The sequence below is a fragment of the Sus scrofa genome, chromosome 6, assembly GCF_054392235.1.
Source record: "Sus scrofa isolate SSC_HxYL_T2T_F1_AM1 chromosome 6, Sscrofa_HxYL_maternal_Yorkshire_Landrace_v2.0, whole genome shotgun sequence".
Lineage (NCBI taxonomy): Eukaryota > Metazoa > Chordata > Mammalia > Artiodactyla > Suidae > Sus > Sus scrofa.
Window position 1 is genome coordinate 163,654,118 of NC_139388.1, and position 22,351 is coordinate 163,676,468.

At 41.5% G+C, this 22,351-nt stretch overlaps 1 protein-coding gene across 1 annotated transcript in view; it reads right to left on the minus strand.

Annotated features, from left to right (window-relative positions):
- SCP2 (sterol carrier protein 2) overlaps positions 1 to 22,351 on the minus strand; it is a 124,775-nt gene that overhangs the window by 29,490 nt on the left and 72,934 nt on the right. Inside the window, 1 exon segment of the mRNA NM_001168415.1 lies at positions 3,815 to 3,968. Within this exon segment, the coding sequence (NP_001161887.1) occupies positions 3,815 to 3,968 (154 nt within the window).

Sequence of the window (22,351 nt, forward strand, 5' to 3'; positions counted from 1 at the left end):
CGGTTCCGTTTTAAAGTATTCATTGCTAAAAGAAGCATAAGGACTATCACTTCTCTCTTAGGTGTCTGAGATGCCTAACTTATTATGTGTATTCCTTGGGAGGGAACCAGGATCCTGCCCCAAGGCTGGACGACTGTTACCTGACTGTTCCTCCCTTGTCTTTGCATCCCCTTCCTTCCCTGATCAGCAACTGTCTGAATCTGTCCCTAGGAGCTCAGGGAAGGTCATGGTGGCTGAACGAGGTCCATTTCCTAAGAAAAATTAACGTGAGGCACAGAAAGGCTTTTGTGCCTAGGAGCCCCAGAGGGTCCTGCTCAACTATAGAACTATTCTGTATCTTGACTGTGGAGGTAGTCACATGACTGTATATTTGTCAAAATTTACAGACTCTTGGAGTTCCCATCCTGGCTCAGCGGAAATGAATCTGACTAGGAACCATGAGGTTGCAAGTTCGATCCCTAGCCCCACTCAGTGGGTTAAGGATCTGGCGTTGCCTTGAGCTGTGGTGTAGGTCGCAGACCAGCTGGGATCTGGCGTTGCTGTGGCTGTGGTGTAGGCTGGCAGCTGTAGCTCCGATTCAACCCCTAGCCTGGGAACCTCCATATGCCGCGGGTGCAGCCCTAAAAAGATAAATAAATAAATAAATAAAAGTGTGACTCACATAAATTGAACTAAGCCTATTAAAAATAGAAACAAAACAAAGTTGGGTTTTTTTGGTCTTTTGTCTTTTTAGGGCCACACCTGCGGCATATGGAGGTTCCCAGGCTAGGGGTCGAATCGGAGCTGTAGCTGCTGGCCTATGCCACAGCCACAGCAACAACAGATCCTAGATCCAGTGAGTAGGGCCAGGGATCGAACCCCTGTCCTCATGGATACTAGTTGGGTTCCCTAACCACTGAGCCACAACAGGAACTCCAAAAGTTGGGTTTTAAAACAGGTTTTGTTTAACAGAATGTCAATCTATCCTCAGTCTGGGTCTAAAAGGTCCCCATTTACATAACATGAATAGGACGTTACAACACAAAATCAAAGAAAAGAATACCTATAAATTAAAGGCAATTGGTCACAGCTCTTAAATATGACCTCCCCTCTTCGCTTTTGTGGTGCCTGCTGCAGCACTAAACATCTCTTATCCACGCTACTGCAACCACTTCCTAAAGACTCCTGGCCTCTGGTCTCTCCACCACCCAACTCAAAGTAATACCACACTGATCTACCTAAAGTGCAATGTAATCACATCATCTTTTGGTAAAACTCATATTCTGTAAGATAAGTTTCAAACTGCTGAGCATAGCATCTGAAGCATTTCAAAACCTTGATCCGATCTGTCACGGATGCCTCTCCTGCCACCTGTGTATTACTGACTCTGCCCTCTACCCACCACATAGTACAACCACTTGCCAAATCTGGTATTTTCAAACGTCTGTTCCTATTTATAGGCCTAGAATGCCCTTCCTCTATTCTTCTGCTGGACAACCCTAGTCATCTGAGTTCACATTTAACAACTTCATAAACATTTCTTCCTCTGGGCTTCTAGAGCATTTGATAAAAGTATGTCTGCCTTCTCCACATACTCAGAGGGCCATTCTTAGGGGCCCAGGCACATAGCAGCTGCTCCATCAAAGTTAGCTAAAGAAGAAACTAAGGAAATCAGATCAGGTGCAATGAGTACCTTAAAATTACTTTGTTTAAAGCCAAACCTCATTTTAAAACTATACTTGTACCATCAGAGTTAGAATTATTTTCCCAGCTTTGGCCTTTGAAGTAGATTATGTTCTATCACTAAAACTATCAAAAATATCTTCAATGTTCGAAGGCAATTTCTTTCTGTCATTAACACATCATTTGGATTTTTTCATACTTCTTCCTTCCCAGAAACAGCAACTATAGTTATTGTGAACAATTCTATCTCCCAATCGCTTAGTCTCTGAAAATGAAAAAACCATGAGACTTCCACATTTAAAACAGAATTTACTGGAGTTCCTGTCGTGGCACAGCAGAAACAAATCTGGCTAGGAACCATGAGCTTGTGGTTTTGATCCCTGGCCTCGCTCAGTGGGTTAAGGATCTGGCATTGTCGTGAGCTGTGGTGTAGGTCAAAGACAAGGCTTGGATCTGGCATTGCTGTGGTTGTGGCACAGGCTGGCAGCTGTAGCTCTGATTGGACCCCTAGCCTGGGAACCTCCATATGTGGGTGCAGTCCTAAAAAAAAAAAAAAAAAAAAAAGCAAATACATAAATAAATAAAATAGAATTTATTGTCCAAACTGCAGAATCTATTCTGAGCAAATTAGATAGCTATACTAATGTGCTGACTCTGGTAGCTCTTGATAGTGTGGCTTTTACTGAGGATTTTCAACTCCAAATACGAACTAGGAATTTCAGAGGACAGTATAAAACTAATGAATCAGATTTAAGAGGAAACTTAAACTTCAACACCTTAACAGCTTTTTATTTGATCCAATTCAGGAAACAGAGGGGTGGGGAGGTCACAGTTTTTATCTCAAGGCTTTCACATAACAAATGGGATTTTTAAAAAAACCAATCTAGATGCACTACAACTAAACAGAAATTAGACAGGGACCCAAGAGTTACAAAGTGCTTTGGATATTCAAAGGGAGAAGCTACCTAAGATTGGTCTTAATAGGAAGACACAATTTTCACAACAGAATATTCCAGGCAGAGAAAGAAGACAGAAGAGACTCAAAAGCTTCTAAAACATGAGAATATAACGGATTCTGTTAAAAAAAAAAAAAAAGTGTGTCACATACCCTCTGTAGAACCAAAAGTGTGGAAAAAATGAAAAAATAATTACCAAGAACTTCGGGGGGAAAAGGGAGCCAATCAGTGTTGCTAGCTACTGCAGGGTTAAAGACCAGAAAATAAAGGCCAGAGCACTTCATAATCAGATCACTGCTGGCCTCACCTGACCTCCGTGATGAGATAAGAAACTAAAGGCATTTCAAAATAGAAAAACAAAAGTGGTTCAATATAAAAGGTTCATCATGAAAGAGAATAATTAAGGTATTCTTAATCTTTATAATCAAAGTAGATTTCTAGAATACAGAAGACCTGAACACGTTTGCTGACAGAGGGAAAGGGGTCAATGAAAACGCAAAAACAGAAAGATTCAAAAGAGGGGTATACTTAACATGTGGAACAAAATTACAGAAAGTGGTTGGAAACAAAAGCATGCAAAGGAAAGGAAATGGGACTTTTTTTTTCCTCTGGGAAGGATGAGCACTTCTCTGAGAAGAGTAAGGAAGAGGAGGGATCCTGAAAGCCTTGGAAAAGAAAGTGGAGACTGGAGGAACACAGGCATTAGACAAGGGCAGGAAGAAAACCAACAAGAGACGAACAGGAAGGATTCTGGCAGCAGCGAGGGCTTCACTGGATTCAGAAACATCAATCTGCAGAGATGCAATCAGCATATTTGATGACTTTCTCCAAACAATCTCAGAGGCCATGGGGAGAAAGCAAATTGTGAGAAAGGAAACCAAAAAATGACTTGCCTAAATGAAAACTACTCAGGTTGGCAGGGCTGAGACAAGGACCCAGCCAGCTCCCGCGTCTAGTCCGCCACTCTTGCCTACGCTGCCTCCTTCATGAACAAAATTTTCCTAAGGCTGGTGACATTTAAAAGTTAACTGCCAGTTTTAAAGTGTTTAAGCCGTGCTACGACAGCCACGCAATGAGATACCTGTTCTTTGAGTACGAAGACAATAAAATTAGGACTTTTGGAAAACATGCACAACGCCATTAGTTGCGGAGAGTCAGAAGGATTCACTGCCATGCAAAACCAGAGTGCCACTTACCTGGCAGCTTCAGGAAAACCCATCCTGTACAGCGTGACAACCGCAGCTCCTCCAAGGCCCAAATTATGCTGCAGAGCAACCTTTGCACCAGGAACTTGCCTCTTCCCGGCTTCCCCTCTCAGCTGCCAGCAGAGTTCGGCGCACTGAGCCAGACCTAACAAATCGAACACAGAGCCGTCAGATCCCGTTGGTTTAGAAAGCGGCCCCAATCGGCTTTCTCAAGCCAGACGAGGGCTGCCAACTGTGGCTTTCAATTAAACCGTTTCATTCCGCCAAGACGAAATCTGCCTAGACAGGAACTTCTCCTACAAGCCTGGAGGGGTTTTGTAGTTAGTTACTTTTTCTTCCGCAGTAATCTCTGTATTTAGCCAATACTCAGGCTTAAGAAATTCCCTGTGCTCTTTAAATATATCCAACCTGGCATTTGGGGGGCAATGTTCAAAGCGAAAACGCTGAAGGTACAGTGCTCTGGCTCAGGCCGAATGGCCTAAAAATAATTTAATTCTTACCACTGTTAATGTATCAAAAGAAAACAATCTAGGATGTGGGAGTTGGCTTTCCCTAAAAATTTAGCTAGCACGAGGACTTTTCCTATTCTTCTCAAAGAATTCCTAGAAAGGATGAACTGAACTGTTTCCCAGATCTATTCACAGCTATTCACAAGAATAGCACTGGATTTAAAAAAAAAAAAAAAAAAAAGCATTTGTCCCCTGGATAATAAAAGCAGATTTTTAGAGCTGGAGAGAACTTAATAATGCTGAAACCGAGCCCCCCAAAACTGAAGTTACCTTACTGGGTTTATGATAAATTTCTCTATCCAAAACTTTATTCCCTTCCTTGTCTCCTGTGCCCTCTATCCCTTTCTTGTCTCCTCATTCCTGTACTAACTGAATACTAATCAACCAGAGTCAGATGACTAAAACTGTTACTGTTGATAACATCCTACTATACAAAAATAGCTGTGTAGATATCATTAACCTTCAAATGCAGGTGGTTTTTCCAGGGCAAGATGAGCTCAGAGACCCCTGGAGCCATGGACCACCTGGCCAGAGACTCATAAACCACATTCTGACTCCCAAAATCAGATAAAGAAATGTCTCAGGACAATGATTAATTCCAGTTTCTTTGTTCTTTCTCTTTAAAACAGCCCTAACTCAAAGACCAAGAAGGAGTGAATCTGAAACTTGCCTCCGGCTCCCTTGCTTGGTGCCTTGCAAATAAACCCTTACTTTGCTGCAAACACCCACCATCCAAGTCTGGCACAGGAGCCCTTGCTTAGGTACAAAGTTAGCAGTGAGAAATGTAAGATTAAGTTATTTGTGAATGGTTACAAAGCAGGCTAATTCTAGAGTTGAGATTAAATACAAGCCTCCTAATTTACATTCTTTTTCTCTCTCACACTAGCTCTTCAAGGATAGCTAAGAACATTCTTTCAGGATAGACTGGTTTCAACATCCTGGAGGCAGAGCTACACAAGTCTGCCTACAATATCTGTTCTTCCACCCACATCCCCAACCATGAAACCTGATTCCCAAGTACCTGTGACAGCTTCCTATATAACCCCAACCTTCTCAAGAAATTTAACTGCCATTCCTCATTTCTAAGCAATATCTGTATATTTTTATAGAATATATAGTTAACACATTTTAAAAACAGGTAATTCCACATGACGTAATTTTTTTTTTTTTCTTTTTAGGGCCACATCCGAGGCACATGGAGGTTCCCAGGCTAGGGGTCAGATTGGAGCTGTAGCCACACCTATGCCACAGCCACGGCAATGCAGGATCCGAGCTGCATCTATGACCTACACCACAGCTCACGGCAACACCGGATCCTTAACCCACTGAACGAGGCCAGGGATCAAACCTGTGTCCTCATGGATACTAGTCAGATTTGTTAACTGCTGAGCCATGACAGGAACTCCATGTAATGATTTTTTTTTTTTTTTTGTCTTTTGTCTTTTTAGGGCCCCTCCCACGGCATATGGAGGTTCCCAGGCTAGGGGTCTAATCAGAGCTGTAGCCACCAGCTTACTCCACAGCTCACAGCAATGCCAGATCCTTAACCCACTGAGTGAGGCCAGAGATTGAACCCGCAACCTCATGGTTCCTAGTCGGAACGTTTCCGCTGCACCACAATGGGAACTCCTCCATGTAATGATTTTTTGAATTGTGAACATTCAGAATATTAAGGTCAAAGTGAATAAATAATTCTACTAATATATCCAAACTCTGGGGCAATCAATTCTACTTGAAATCTGCCATCTAAAACATTTACAAATGCACAAAAAAAGGGCAAAAAAAAGTATTCACACTGGTCCTATACATACATGGGGGAAATAGGGCTACTTACCTCCCAAAAGAATAAATATACATAGTATACAAATATTTGGGAAAAAACACTCAACTTCCCCTTGATCAAATAGAAAGATACTGTTTTAACCAATCAAATTGGTCAGGATGTTTAAAAATGGAACGAATCAATGCTAGGGAGACTATGACAAGACAGCCACCTTTATACAGTACAGATGAAAGTTCAAACTAGTATAACCTTTTGGGAAAGCAATGTACAAAATCATTAAGAGCATTTAAATTGCCTTGAAAAGCTTTCTATAAAAATAATCAAACATAGGAAAAGTCTTATACACAAAGCTATGTGTCCATCACATTGTTAGAACAGGGAAAAACCAGATACTCTACAAGTGAAATAACTGGGGAATTTTTATATAAAGAATGATCTATTCATATGAAGCACTATATCTCTATTTTAAAGATGTTTACAAAAATGTTAACAATTTAGGAAAATGAATATGATATAATCTCAGTTTAAAAAATGCAAAGAACCAATTAGATATTCATCTACCCATCCATCCAACAATGTTTTTTTTTTTTAGGGGCGCACTCATGGCATATGGAGGTTCCCGGGCTAGGAGTCAAATCAGAGCTATAGCCGCCAGCCTGTGCCACAGCCATAGCAACACGGGATCCAATGACGGCAACTGCCGGATCCTTAACCCACTGAGCAGGCCAGGGATTGAACCTGGGTCCTCATGGATACTAGTCAGATTCGTTTCCACTGAACTCCCATCCAACACATATTTACTGACTGCCTATCATGTGTTGACACTGCTCAAGACTCAGAAGATCTAATAAACAAGATAGGCATTGAAAGGAACCCTGCCTGCCTAAGGAATAGAAAATTAAGTGAAGGAGGCTAGAGAGTGCTCAAGACGGGGCTACTGAGAGTGAGAGGGGGAGGTGGGAGGGAGGCAGGGAGAGAGAGAACATGAATTATTGGCAGCACTGGATTGTGCAATAACTCAATCACACCATAGCCCGGATACTGTAGGAGTTGTGCTAACGCTGCATTAAATCGCTCCTCGTGATCTGCTCAACTCCTGTGTTGCAAAAAAGGAAGAAGGGAGGAAGGGAAAAAAGATCCATGTTAACCTGTTTATTTGCTTTTAACCAAAGATGAGTGTCGGTGAGAAAACATACTGATGACATGTGGTTCCTGGTGGTCTGCTTTCAGAATAAACTGGCATTTCCTATATTTCTAGAAGCGAGACCTGTGAAGTGTAGAAAGTAGCAGCCAGTAATGAAAACATAAACTACATGAGCAACATTTAAAAATTCCTTCCTTCCTTGGGGATAACGTCTGGTATTGAATGGAAAACCATACTTTTCCTTTCCTTGGAAAAAAAGTAAATTATCAAATATGATACATTTATACATTTATAAATTGTAGATGGGCATCCTGTCCAAGGGCTATATTCAAACAATGATGTCCTTCTTAAAGTCTCTTGTGAAGGGAAAAAATTTAACCTTCTTACTTAATATTACTACCATCTTTTTTTTTTTTTTTCCTTTTGTCTTTTTAGGGCTGTACCCACGGCATATGGAGGTTCCCAGGCTAGAGGTCTATTTGGAGCTGTTGCTGCCAGCCTACGCCAGAGCCACAGCAATACCAAATCCGAGCCATGTCTGCGACCTACACCACAGCTCACGGCAATGCCAGATCCTTAACCCACTGAGCAAGGCCAGGGATTGAACCCGCAACCTCATGGTTCCTAGTCGGATTCGTTAACCACTGCGCCACGACGGGAACTCCTGTTGTAAAGTTCTTTTATTTTTAGTGAAATGGTATGATATCACTTGAAGCTAGACTATGATAATGAAGATAAAATGAAATAATAAATAATAAACCAAAAGTCAGCCAGGAAAAAAAAAAAAAAAGGGAAATGGGGAGCTGTGGTGCAGCCGGTTAAGGGTCCAGCATTGTCCCTGCAGCAGCGGAGGTTCCATCCCCAACTCTGCACAGATCCGGCCTTGCCCCAGGTGTGGTACCGGTTGCAGCTGTAGCTCGGATCTGATCCCTGGCCAGGGAACTTCCATATGTGTGGCCAAAAAAGAGAGAGGGGGAGAGAAATGCCAACAAAGAACAGTTGGGACAAAGAGAACACAAACAGCCATACTAACAATCTCATCCAATGTAAACAGTCGAAACGCCCTAATTAAAGACAGAGATTGTCGGGGGGTGGGGGGCAAGCTCCAACCAAGCGCTGCCAACGTACTTCACATATAAAGTCACAAACTGGGAGTCCCCCTTGTGGCTCAGCAGAAATGAATCTGACCAGCATCCATGAGGATGCGAATTCAATCCCTGGCCTCGCGCAGTGGGTTAAGGATCTGGCGCTGCCGTGAGTTGTGGTGTAGGTCACAGAGGCCGCTCAGATCTTGTGTTGCTGTGGCTGTGGCGTAGGCTGGCAGCTGCAGCTCTGATTCGACCCCTAGCCTGGGAACTGCCATGCTGTAGGTACAGCCTTAAAAACACTAAAAAAAAAAAAAAAAAAAAAAAAAAAAAAAAAAAAAAAAAAAAGTCACATAATAGAATAATACAAATACCACTAAAAACATCAAGACTCTGTGAATTCAGGAGACATAATTACATCCCTTTGGGGTACAGAGCATCTCAGAATTAAAAAGGATCTAAGAGTTCATCACATCTAAGGCAATTTCCCTCACACCCCTCCCATCAAGTTGTTAACTTGTATTTTTCATGCACAGCGTCTGTGACAGGCAATATGCTCTCAGAGAGCAACCTGTTCCATCTTTGAACAGCCAAGTTAAGAAGTTCTTACCTGAGCAAAGACTGTATGATTCTCCTTATAGGAGGTACTTAGAAGAGTCAAAATCACGTTGACAGATGGTAGGATGGTGGTTGCCGGGGGTAATGGGAGAAGAGAATGGGAAGCTATTGTTTAACCGAGACAGAGCTTCAGTTTTGCAACATGAAAAGAGGCCTGTGGATGGACAGTGGTTATGGCAGCGCAACAGCATGGATGTACTTACTACCACGGAATCGTACACTTAAAAGGGTTAAGATGGTAAATTTTATTACGTGCGTTTAACAAAAGTTCTTTCCTGCATCAGGCCAAAATCCGCCTTCCCATGAATTCTTTGCAATGATCCTAATTCTTCCTATACTTAAACAAATTTATTCCCTCTGCCCCATACCACCATTCGGAGAGGAAAGGAGCAATAATTTATTTAACCATCCCCTTTACATGGCCCAAGTCGTGTACTGGGCCCTGTTCGGGGTACAGAGACCAAGGAAACATGGATCCTGACCTCACAGGCTCTTAGTCCAATAGAGGAGGTTTTTTTAAAGGCCATAAATAATGATAATATTTTATATGTATATTTGTACAATAAGCATAAGCGTCAAAAAAGAAATACTAAGAGAATAGCACAAGAATTCAAAGCAAGGGAAGATTCATCTATGGAAAGGATCAAAAAAAATCAAGAAAAGCCTCAAAAGCTAGATAACACTTGAGATCGACCTTGAAGATGGTGAGGAAATTAGTTTCCACTGAGGGAAAGGCAGTGGTTAAGAGGTGGACTCTGGAAATACACTGCCTGGGTCTGAATCCTAGGCTTCGCTACTTTCTAGCCTGGTGACTTGGGCAAGTTACTCCGTGCCTCTGTTTCCCTCCTTTATAAAACATAAAAATAGATATGAGAATTAAATGCATTTATGCATGAAGAATACCTAGAACAGCGCCCAGCATGTAGCGCTGTATACATGGTAGCTGTTGTTATTATAGAGAAAATAGCGAAGCCAGAGATGGAAGAGGTGAGAGAGAACGACACACATCTGGGAGAAGCAGACAATCCCCCTTTAAGCATCCTTCCTCCTACGATACATCCTTCCCCCAAACCCAGCTAGACATAAACGTTAGCACAGAGTCTGGCCTGTGGTGGGTATTTAGTAAAGCTTCCCCCCACCCCATTCTCTTTTCCCTTCTTCCTCTCCATAGTTCTGGCTTGTACTTTGCCTGGGGCACTTATATTCTGCCTTGTTTTTGAATTTCCTGTGTTACAGTATCTGCTGCTTGTCTGCCTCCCGAGGGAAATGGTCTCCTTAGCCCTAGTTCCCAAACATGAGACGCTCTTGGGGGGACTTCATAAAAATATAAATTACCAACAATCAGTCAGACCTAGGAACCAGAATTTCTAATGGCAGAACAAGAATACATCTAATTTTCCCAGGCTAGGGGTCAAGTTGGAGCTACAGCTGCTGGCCTGTGCCACAGCCACAGCAACGCAGGATCCGAGCTGCATCTGTGACCTACACCACGGCTCGTGGCAACGCCAGATCCTGAACCCACTGAGCGAGGCGAGGGACTGGATCCGCAACTTCATGGTTCCTGGTCGGATTTGTTTTTGCTGTGCCACAACGGGAACTCCAAGAATGTATATTTTTAAAAGCTACAGGAGATTCTGCATCAGTCCATCAGTAGACCCCGTATATAAATATCGGTTAACCTATAGCACCTAATGATAATGTGGACATGCAATGAGCATTTGTTGAACTGTCATAGCCTGAAAAATGGAGGATCAGGACATAAAAATGAGGTTGAAGCTGTACTGGGAAGACATGAAATGCCAGGCTGAACTGGTTCAAAAGGCCAAACGAAATAGCCAATTTCTGTCTTCCAAGCAACAATCCCTTGTTAGGAGCTTTATCTCAAAAGCACTTTCATGCTCTTCCAGGAAGTGTTGCACAATACCCGTGAAAGCACTTTTAAAAATGGAAATATAAGATGATATTATCATTTGGACACTAATTTGTTTATTGTCATATAATCATTACAAAGGAAACCACACACACACACACACACACACACACACACAAAACCCTAAAGTTTAATGTGATTTTTTTAATTGGAAAACCTAAAAGGAATTCATGCTTTTAAATCGACACTGAACAAAAATTCATTTCAGGTCAAATGAATACATCTCTTTTCTTCTAATACAGGTACTATTATGGAAGCTAGAAGCCTTTTTTCACCCAGATCTGAATAAGTTAAAATCAGAAACCAGTACCATGGAAATTTAACTTTAAAGCTAATTCTCCAGTTCTGAGTTCCCGCCAAAGTACCAGTGAAACTCATACCTTACACAGAGGAGAATACAACACCTTCCCCACCCCATCTTGACTAGGCATGTTTTGGAAATACTTATTTTGACCATTTTCTGATTCTCCCAGAATCCTATTGCAGTTTGTTAGCCAAGTAACTAGGGCAGAAATATTTAAACAACTCCGAGCTGTCATTCCGATGTATTTTCCAGGAGTCTGAATTATTTCTTGAGCTACAGCTAATGGCCACGTGTCAGATTTACTTGAAATATATCCAAATCCTCAGTATGTAGCAAGTAAACATTTACTCTTCAATAATGCCTCATCTTATTCAGACTTCCAGTAAAGTCATCAAGATTTATAACTTCTCCCCCCAAAATGCTCACCACTGCTAAACACCATCCCTCAAAGACTGATGATGAGAGGAAAATGTTACCAACACTGTAGACTCAAATATTGACATGTCTTCAAAGACTATTGCAAAAGGTACGGGTCTCTCTTTGAAGTATTGAAAAACTGGATAAATTCTACCTTCCTGGGTGTTTTAAGTTAGCTTGTTAGTATCCAGGGGAAAGAAGTGGACGACCTGTCAAGACTGGGAAAGTTGAGCACAACTGATTGTTAAAAATCCAATGTTGACAAGATTGTAGAAAAAGAAGCGCTCTCATATACTGCTGTTGAGAACAGGCAGTGGTATAATCTTTTTTGAAGAAAATTGGGCAAGAGCCATCAGTTTTTAAATATGTACTATCCCTTGACATGGCGGGACGTGGAATGTATCTTTGGGTACACGTACCAATGTACGCAATGTCCCGGCTGAGCAGTAACAAACCCACCTGGTATCCATGGGGATGCAGGTCTGGTCCCTGGCCCCGATCAGTGGTTAAGGATCTGGCATTGCTGTGAGCTGTGGGGTAGGTCACAGACGCAGCTTGGACCCCACGTTGCTGTGACAATGGCACAGGCCAGCAGCCCCAGCTGTGACTCGACCCCTAGACCGGGAACTTCCCTATGCCGAGGGTACGGCCCTAAAAAGACCAAAAAAATTTTTAAAAAGTATGCAAAGACACAAGGATGGTTACTGCAGTGCTGTTGTGATAACAAACTTGACACAATCGACATGTCTACCAATAAGTGAAGGGCTAGGCAAATTTCTTATAGTCAGAATACTATGCAGGCATTAAAATGAATGAAGAATATCTATAAGCGATAATAGAGAAAATTTTTTTTTGTTTTTTTGTTTTTGTCTTTTGAGGGCTGCACCTGCAGCATATGGAGGTTCCCAGGCTAGGGGTCGAATCGGAGCTGTAGCCACTGGCCTACACCACAGCCACAGAAACGCCAGATCTAAGCCATGTCTGCGACCTACCCCACAGCTCATGGCAATGCCAGATCCTTAACCCACTGAGCAAGGCCAGGGATTGAACCCAAAATCTTACGGTTCCTAGTCGACTGTTTCCTCTATGCCACGACAGGAATTCTTTTTTTTAGAGAAAGATTTTTAAGATGTAAGTTAAAAAAGCAGTCTACAGTGTGATATATATGTGCACACACACAAACGTTCATTCAGAAAGGGAGTATAAATACGCACATACGTATGTATTTGTATAAGCATAACACTTTTTAGAAAAATACAAAAAAAAATTTTAAGGGGTAGACTCTGAGGAATAGAATTAGAGGTAAGGACGAAGAGAAAGACTTGTTAAATGTTAAAAATTGTCATCCAGCTATAATACTAAAAAAGTATATAACAACTCTTTAGAGTGCTCTTTGATGGTTTCTTATAAAGTTAAACAGGAGTTCCCGTTGTGGCAGAGCGGAAACGAATCCGACCACGAACCATGAGGTTGCGGGTGTGATCCCCAGCCTCACTCATGGGTTAAGGATCAGGCATTGCCATGAGCTGTGGTGTGAGTCACAGACGTGGCTCGGATCTGGTGTTTCTGTGGCTGTGGTGTAGGTCGGCAGCTGTAGCTCCAATTCGATCTCTAGCCTGGGAACCTCCATGTGCTGTGAATGCGGCCCTAAAAAGACCAAAAAAATAAAAAATAAAAATGAAGTTAAACATATGCTGCCCTCTGATCCAGCAATTTCACTCTGAGTTATTAACCTAAGAAAAATGCAAAAGGTATGTCCACAAATAGACCTATACAAAAATGTTCGTAGCATCTTTATTCATAACATCCCAAACAAGAAAGAACACAAATGTTCATCAACTGAAGAACAGACAAACTGATATATTGAAACAATGTAATACTATGTAGCAGTAAAAAAAGAACGAACTCCTGATACAAGAAAATTTTTGATGATTCTTACAGACATTCTATTAAGTTAAAGAATCCAAACACAGGAATTCCCATCATGGCTCAGTGGTTAACGAATCTGACTGGCATCCATGAGGACACAGGTTTGATCCCTGCCCTTGCTCAGTGGGTTAAGGATCTGGCATTGCTGTGAGCTGTGGTGTAGGCCAGCAGCCACAGCTCTGATTTGACCCCTAGCCTGGGAACATCCATATGCCACAGGGCCGGCCCTAAAAAGCAAAAAAAAAAAAAAAAAAAAAAAAAAAATCCAAACGCAAAGAAGTACTATATACACCATGTTCCATTTACATGAAGTTGGAACATCAGCAAATCTAATCTACGATGATAAGTCTTAACCTGGTTGGGGGGGGGTAGGGTTGGAGAGAGAGGGAGAGAACGTTTGAGGGAAGTCAGGGGATTTACAGGGGATTTACCGGAAACAGACAGGATGGAACTTTCTGGGGTGATGGAACATTTTAACGTCTTGTTTTGGCTGGTAGTTACATGGATGTACACAACTATCTAAACCAATCCTCTATTTAAAGCTTACAATTCAGTGGTTTTGAACATGTTCACAGATATATGGAACCATCATCACGGTAATTTTAGAACATGCTCATTACTTCAAAAAGAAATTCCTCGCTCTTCAGCTATCCCCACCACTCCTCTGTCACTACGAATGTGACTTGCTGTTTCTATCAATTTACCTATTCTAGACAAGGCATATCAATGGGATCATGCAATATGAGGTCTTTTGCAACTGCCTTCTTTCATTTAGCAAAATGTTTCCAAGGTTCATCTATGCTGTAGCATGTATCAGTACTTCATTTCTTTTATGACCAAAGAAAATGCCAATATATGAAATCATCACATTTTGTTGATTTATTCATCAGTTGATGACAGACTTCTAGGTTGCTTCCACCCTTTCGGATATTATGAATAATGATGTTGTAAACAATTTTGTTTTTGCTACACACAGAACTACCCAATGACCCAGCAATCCCACTCTTGGGCACATATCCAGACAAAACTTTCCTTGAAAAAGACACATGCACCTGCGTGTTCCTTGCAGCGCTATTCACAATAGCCAAGACACGGAAACAACCTCGATGTCCTTTGACAGATGAATGGATGAAGAAGATGTGGTATATATACACAATGGAATACTACTCAGCCATAAAAAAGAACAAAATAATGCCATTTGCAACCACATGAACGGAACCTGAGACTCTCACACTAAATGAAGTCAGTCAGAAAGAGAAAGACAAATACCATACCTCGATATCACTTATATCTAACATATGGCACAAATGAACCCTTCCACAGAAAAGAAACTCATGGACATGGAGAACAGACTTGTGGGTGGCCAAGGGGGAGGGGGAGGGAGTGGGATGGACTGAGAGTCTGGGGTTAATAGATGCAAACTATTGCCTTTGGAATGAATAAGCAACGAGATCCTACTATATAGCCCTGGGAACTACATCTAGTCACTTACCTCACATGATAATGTGAGAAAAAAGAATGTATACAAGTATGTGTGACTGGGTCACCTTGCTGTGCAGTAGAAAATTGACAGAACACTGTAAACTCACTATAACAGAAAAAATAAAAAAATCATTATTTAAAAAACTTGAGGCAAAAAAACAATTTGGTTGTGGTGACAGCTGCATTTTATATTACGAAAAGTACACCTCAATTTTAAGAAAAAAATACAGATATGAAAAAATCATACTGTTACAACAAAGCATGATTGCTGAGTGTTTCAGTGGATGGTAGAACAAAAGTATCTCGGAATGGCCAACAAGTCAGTTATAGTAAAAACATGTTCTTTCAGAGGAGAAAAAAGTTAGGTGTCAATAAAAACAATGAAATGAAATGCCACATTCATCTCCTGATGAAACACAGGTATTTCCTTTATGAGAAAGAGGAAGACGTGGGAAAGGAGAATTTAAATCACTGTCTCAAAGGCAAACGGTAAGTCTTCAGTGACCACACCGCCAACACATGTACCAGTACGCTGACTCCTCCATGTCCCAAGAGCAACGAAATCAACTCTAAAATATGACCTCATTCTTTTGAAGGATAAAGGAAAAAGTTTAGTCGCTCTACCAACAGCAGCACATAGGATAAAAGTAATGTCTGGGCGTTCCCGTCATGGCGCAGGGGTTAACGAATCCGACTAGGAACCATGAGGTTGCGGGTTCGGTCCCTGCCCTTGCTCAGTGGGTTAATGATCCGGCGTTGCCGTGAGCTGTGGTGTAGGTTGCAGACGCGGCTCAGATCCTGTGTTGCTGTGGCTCTGGCGTAGGCCGGAGGCTATAGCTCTGATTCGACCCCTAGCCTGGGAACCTCCATATGCCGCGGGAGTGGCCCAAGAAATAGCAAAAAAAGACAAAAAAAAAAAAAAAAAGTAATGTCTGCGTAGTACTGGGCTCAATATTCACACAGAGAAACTGATGTCTTGAGACGGTCATAGTAGAAGGAAAATTATTTTCTTTGCAAACTAAACAATGTTCTTTTCCTGAAATGGTTATAAATTATTTTTCATACCGTGATACAAACAAATGCTTTATTATGAACAACAGTTAACTGGATCCATTACGACGTCCTCCTAAAAGAAAGGTAGGAAGAGAATACCAGTAATTATCGTTTTCCTCCTCTGTTTTGTTTTTTTTTCCCCTCTTTTTTTCTTTTTGAGGGCCACACCTGCAGCATATGGAAGTTCCCAGGCCAGGGGTCCACATGGAAGCTGCAGCTGCCAGCCTCCAGCACAGCCACAGCAGCAATGCTGGATCCGAGCTGTGTCTTGTGACCTACACTGCAGCTTGCAGCAACGCTAGATCCTTAACCCACTGAGTAAAGCCAAGGATGGAACCTGCATCCTCACAGCTATGAGCTGGGTTCTTAACCTGCTGAGCCACAATGGGAACTCCCCCTGCTCTGTTTTGGGGACTCTACTATAAACTTTACACACACATATCTACTAATTTGATCCATGGCACAGCCCTATTAGGTAGATACTACATTTTATTCCTATTTTACAGGTACAATGACCAGGAATAACAAGGCTATATACTGAAGAGTGGAGAGGCTGAGACCAAAGCCATGACCTCGTTCACAGAGAAAATGTAACTCCAATTAAGGTACATCCCCTACATATCCCCTTCCAGCCACAGCTACTTCCTAAAAGTTTATCTGCCTGTTGTTGCTACTTTCTCACTTCTAGATCTTTCCAAATTCCCATGTGCTTCTATGCAAATCATTTCACTAAAATTGCTCCAAAATTACCAATGACTTGACAACAGCCAAATCCAACGGTTTCATTCTTTATCAATCACTAACTTTTGAAACACTGTCCCCTCTTGGATAACTGAGCATTTCTTCTCCTCATCCTTAAATGTCTTTTCTCTCCTACGCCTCGAATTTTTATAGACCTTAGGGTGTTATATTGATCTTTGTGTTAGATCTGCCAACATGGTATGCCAAATATTATCTCCTCTGACTAAGAAGCTCATTTAGGAGTTCCCTGGTGGCACAGGAGGTTAAGGATCCAACATTATCACTGCTGTGGCTCAGGTAACTGCTGTGGCGTAGGTTCGATATTCTGGCCCCGGAACTTCCACATGCCCTGGGTGTGGTCAAAAAAAAAAAAAAAAAGAAGCAGCAGCAGCTTATTTAATAGCTTAAATAAATGAAATGCAGGAATGGATTCCTGCTTACAGCATGCACTGGGCTTACCATGTACACTATCATCCCGAAGCAGTCAGTCCAATAAAATAATGTAAAGGTCTTCGGAAGACTCAATCATAGAGCCAGCCACACTGTGCAGGGCTGTGCTCCAAAATGCGGAATACTTTATCCATGATGCTGCTTCTCCACAGCCAGGACACAAAAAAGGATCAAAGGATAGAAAGAGAGCAGATCTTCTTACCATTATCCTGAATGATACACTGCAAACATTTATTTGCCATTCCTGAAACTCTGGGCTCTGCTGATTTCAAAGTCTTAGACAAAACAGTGGTTACAATGAACTGGAGGCAGAGCCTGCCTCCTGGACACTTCATGACACTGACTAATGGGCAAGGAAGATTTACTGACTGACCCGATGGTGGTGAGTATGCTGGGTTGTTACTACATGAGGACAAAAAGGATTAGCCTGGAACCCAAAAGATACTACAGAGTGCCTCTCAGTATCTCCCATGTCTTGTAACAAAAGCTAGTTTACCACAATAACCCAAAGAAGCAGGACTGCTAAGAGCACGCACTATTCAGAAATGAAGTTTAGGTTATTTCACCAGATAAGAAACTACAAATGAGGTGCTTGCTAAGGACAAAAGAAGCATGGAATGGCTGGTGAAAGAAGGAAATTACACATCCCAGCTATGGCCACCTACAAGCTGTAGAAAGAAGGACTTTAATAGTGACAAGTAGCCAAAACGGGACGTTGACAGTTTAACAGGATGATCTTCTTTGCTTTATCTTGAATATATTTGCTTTTGGTTTTTTGTCTTTTTGCCTTTTCTAGGGCCGCTCCCGCAGCATATGGAGGCTCCCAGGCTAGGGATCCAATCAGAGCTGTAGCCACCAGCCTACATCAGAGCCACAGCAACACGGGATCCGAGCCGCATCTGCAAACTACACCACAGCTCACGGCAACGCCAGATCCTTGACCCACTGAGCAAGGCCAGGGATCGAACCCACAACCTCACGGTTCCTAGTCGGATTCGTTAACCACTGAGCCACGGCGGGAACTCCTATCCTGAATATTTTTGTGTGTAATAACCAAATCATTTTGTTTCCCTCTCTTCCATTATCTCTCACCTAACACAAATGTATGTAAATAGCGATTAACTTTTTTTCTAAAAGTACCCTTTATTTTTTAGAGCAGTTTTAGGTTCATAGCAAAATTTAGCAGAAAGCGCAGAGATTTCCCATACACCCCCCTCCCCGCCCCGCACAGCTTCCCTCACTATCAACATCTGGTACCAGAGGAGCATTTGCTATAACTGATGAAGCTACGCTGACACATCATTTTCACCCAAAGCCCATGGTTTACACGAGGGTTTGCTCTTGGTGTTGCATACATTTGAGAAATGTGTAATGACATGGAGCCACCCGTTATGGTATCTACAGAACAGTTTCACTGCCCTAAAAATCCTCTGTGCTCTACCTGTTCATCCACTTTCCCAGCTGCTGATCTTCTTACTGTCTCCATGGTTTTAGCTTCTCTAGATTGTTTTAGGGTTGGAATTATATAGTAGGTAACCTTTCCAGAGTGGCTTATTTCACTTAAGTAATACGCATTTAAGGTTCCTCCTTTCCCTTTCATCACTGGATAACTACATTTTGACGAGGGGCTGCATAATATTCCATTGCCTGGATCTACCACTACGAATTTATCCTTTCACCCAATGAAGGGCATTTTAGTTGCCTCCAAGATTTGGCAATTATGAATAAAACTTCTATAAACATCTATGTTCAGGCTTTTGTGTAAACAAAAGTTTTCAACTCATTTGGGTAAATGCCAAGGAATACAATGGCTAGATCTTATAATAGGACGAAGTTCCATTTTGTAAGAAACTGCCAGCATTTGGTGGTGTCACCATTTTGGATTTAGCCCATTCTAATAGGTAAGCAGTGGTATCTCAGTGTTACTCTAATTTGCAATTAATTTAATTGGCAGTATTTAATTTGATACATGATATTGAGGATATTTTCATATGCTTATCTGCCATCTATACATCTTCTTTGGTAAGGTGTCTGTTTGGATCTTTTGCCCATCTGTAAATCAGATTATTCATTTTCTTACTCTTTACTTTTAATAGTTCTTTGTATATTTTAGATAATAACTCTTTAGCAGATGTGTCTTTTGCAAATGTTCTCACCTAGTCTGTGGCTTACCTTCCCATTGTCTTGAATTAGGTCTTTTTGTAATTCTTCTATTTCTCCATCATTTCCCCCTTTTCTGTTAAATAGGTATTTTCAAATGTACCATTTCTTTATATATATTTTTAGTTATTTTCTCAGTGATTATTCTAGGGATTACAAGTAACATCTTAATTTGCAGCAACCAAGTCCAAATTAATACTGATTTAATTTCAATAGCCCACACAAAAATTTGCTCCTATATAACCCTCTCTCCTCCTCCCTCTTTTGTGTTATTATCAGACATATTATATCTCTATGCATTGTATAAAAGCAACTTAGATTATTGCCTTATACAGTTGTATTTTTTATCAGATATAAGGGGGGGGAGTGACAAAAAAATACACTTAAATTATCTTTTATATTTACCAGTGCAGTTGCATTTACCACTGCTCTTTATTTCTTCATGTGCTCTCTACTTCACTGCCAAGCACACTTTTTTTTTTAGTTTTTTTTTTTTTAAAGTGAGCTTTCATTTCAGTCTGAATGACTTCCTTCCTTTCTTCTTTCCTCCCTCCCTCCCTCCCTTCCTTTCTTTCTTTACAGCTGCACCTGAGGCACATGGAAGTTCCCAGACTAGGGGTCAAACCAGAGATGCAGCTGCTGGTCTCTGCCACAGCCCTCGCAACAAAGCCACATCTATGACATACACGGCAGCTTGCAGCCACACTGGCTCCTTAACCCAGCTGAGCGAACCCAGGGATCTAACCCATATCCTCACAGAGACAATGTCAGGTCCTTAACCTACTGAGCCACAACAGAAATTCCCTCTTTATTTCTTGTAGAGGAAGCCTGTGGTAAATTCTCTCCATTGCTGTTTATCTAGGAATGTCTTAACGTCTTCATTTTTTAAAGGCAGTCTCCCTGAATACAGGATTCTTGGTGGGTAGTTTCTTTCATCACACTGCCTCCAGGATTTCTGAAGAGAAATCGAGGATCTTGAGTACATGATGAATCACTTCTCTGTTATTGCTTTCAATATTCTCTCTGTCTTTTGCTTCCAACAGTTTGATTGCGATGTGTCTAAGTGTGGATCTCTTTAAGGTACTTCAGTTTTGAGTTTGTTAAATTTCCTGGAGATATATATACATCTTTTTTCCTTAAGTCTGGGAAGTTTATCAGCCATTATTTCTTCAAATCTTCTTTCTGGCCCCATTTTTCATCTCCTCTCCTTCTGGGACTATTATTCTGTATGTGTTGCTACACTTTGTCCGTGTCCCACAAGTCTTCAAGGCTCTCCTCATTTTTCTGGCATTTTTTTTTTCTGTTCCTCAGACTGGATAAGGTCAATTGACCTGTCGTAAGGTTCACTGATTGTTTTCTTCTTCTGTCTGTTCGAATCCAGTATTGAGCCCCTCTAGTAAACTTTTCATTATAGTTATTACACTCCTCAATGCCGGAATTTATTTGGTTCTTTTCTATAACTTCCATCCAGTAAGTGATATTCTCTATTTGATGAATTCTTGTTATACTCGCCTTGAGTTCTTTATATACAGTTTCCTGTAGTTCTTTGAACATCCTTAAGTAGCTGAAGTCTTTGTCTAATAAATCTGATATCTGGGTTATCAGAGTTTCTACTGATTGCTGTTTTCCTTTGTGTATGGATCATACTTTCTTATTTCCTTGTATATCTCATAGTTCTTCATTGAAAATTGGACAATTCACATAATATGAGGTGGAAACTCTACAAATCAGATTGTTCCCCTTTCCCAGAATTTTGCGGTTGTTAATCTATTGACTTTTCCCACCTAACTCTGTAAAGTATGTATTTTTTTGTCACAACTGGCCCCTGAATTTTCTTCTCACTTAGTGGCCAACTAATGAGTGGAAAGAGATCTCTCCTTAGATGCCTGGGATAAGCCTCCCAGTCTTTGCTGAGGCTGTGTGTGTGTGTGTGTGTGTGTGTGTGTGTGCGCGCGCGCACGCGTGCATATTGGGGGGGGGGGCACTAAACCAGGGAGTTAAAAACTCCATCTTAGCCTTTACGTCCTGCTTGTGAAGAGCCCCAAAGTTAGAGCCCAGAGATAACTGCTTAGGACCTGCTTGGGCTTTCCTGAGCATGTACAGTCTTGGGCATATGCTCAGCCTTACGTGTGCACGTGGTGCTCTAGATTCCCAGGAGTATGTCAGGTCTCTTCAAAGCCCCCTATAAACATCGCACTCATCAGCTTTTTCTTTTAAGTTTTTTGGTTAATTTGTCGTTTGCTCCAATTGTTATTGGTATCGCAGGCAGCTACGGTGTTAAAAAGTTATCACTGACTGTTTTTGATAAATGACTCTGAAGAAAATACTGTTTGCACTGGGCAAGTTCTCCGTCAGGTTACATAAAGATAAGCTTTTTGAGAGAGGGTTTACCAGGGAACTTCCAGACAGGCCAAATAATGACAATTCTGAATATGGGGCTTTGAAAGCCCTCCAACTGCATTTTGTCTCCTCCAGGGCTGAGGAAACTGCTCGTTCTCACCGTGAACGCAGGCTGTTAGTTTTGAAGGCTACCATGCAGCCGGGGGAATGGAGTGCTATCAGAGCAGGTCAAAATGCCACAAAGCTTACTGTTCTTACAGAGAGACAGGTGCTGGCTTGTTTTTTAATAAATGTTCTCCCAGATGGGTGTAAGCCTTTGGTTAATTTCCAAAGTTCCGAAAAAGTTGATCTTCATGATTTTTTCAAGTGTTCTTGGTAATTTTACCACAGAGAGTATTTTCAGATGTTGTTATTCGGCCACTCCCAATGACATCACTCTCATTCACCTCATTTTTAGATTACTTGTAAAGATATTCAATTATTCGAAGCAATAATAGTATCTTGTGGGGTTTATAATATACTTAGACGTGTGTAGGAGTACCCTCTGCAGCACAGCAGGTTAAGGACCTGACGTTGTCTCTGT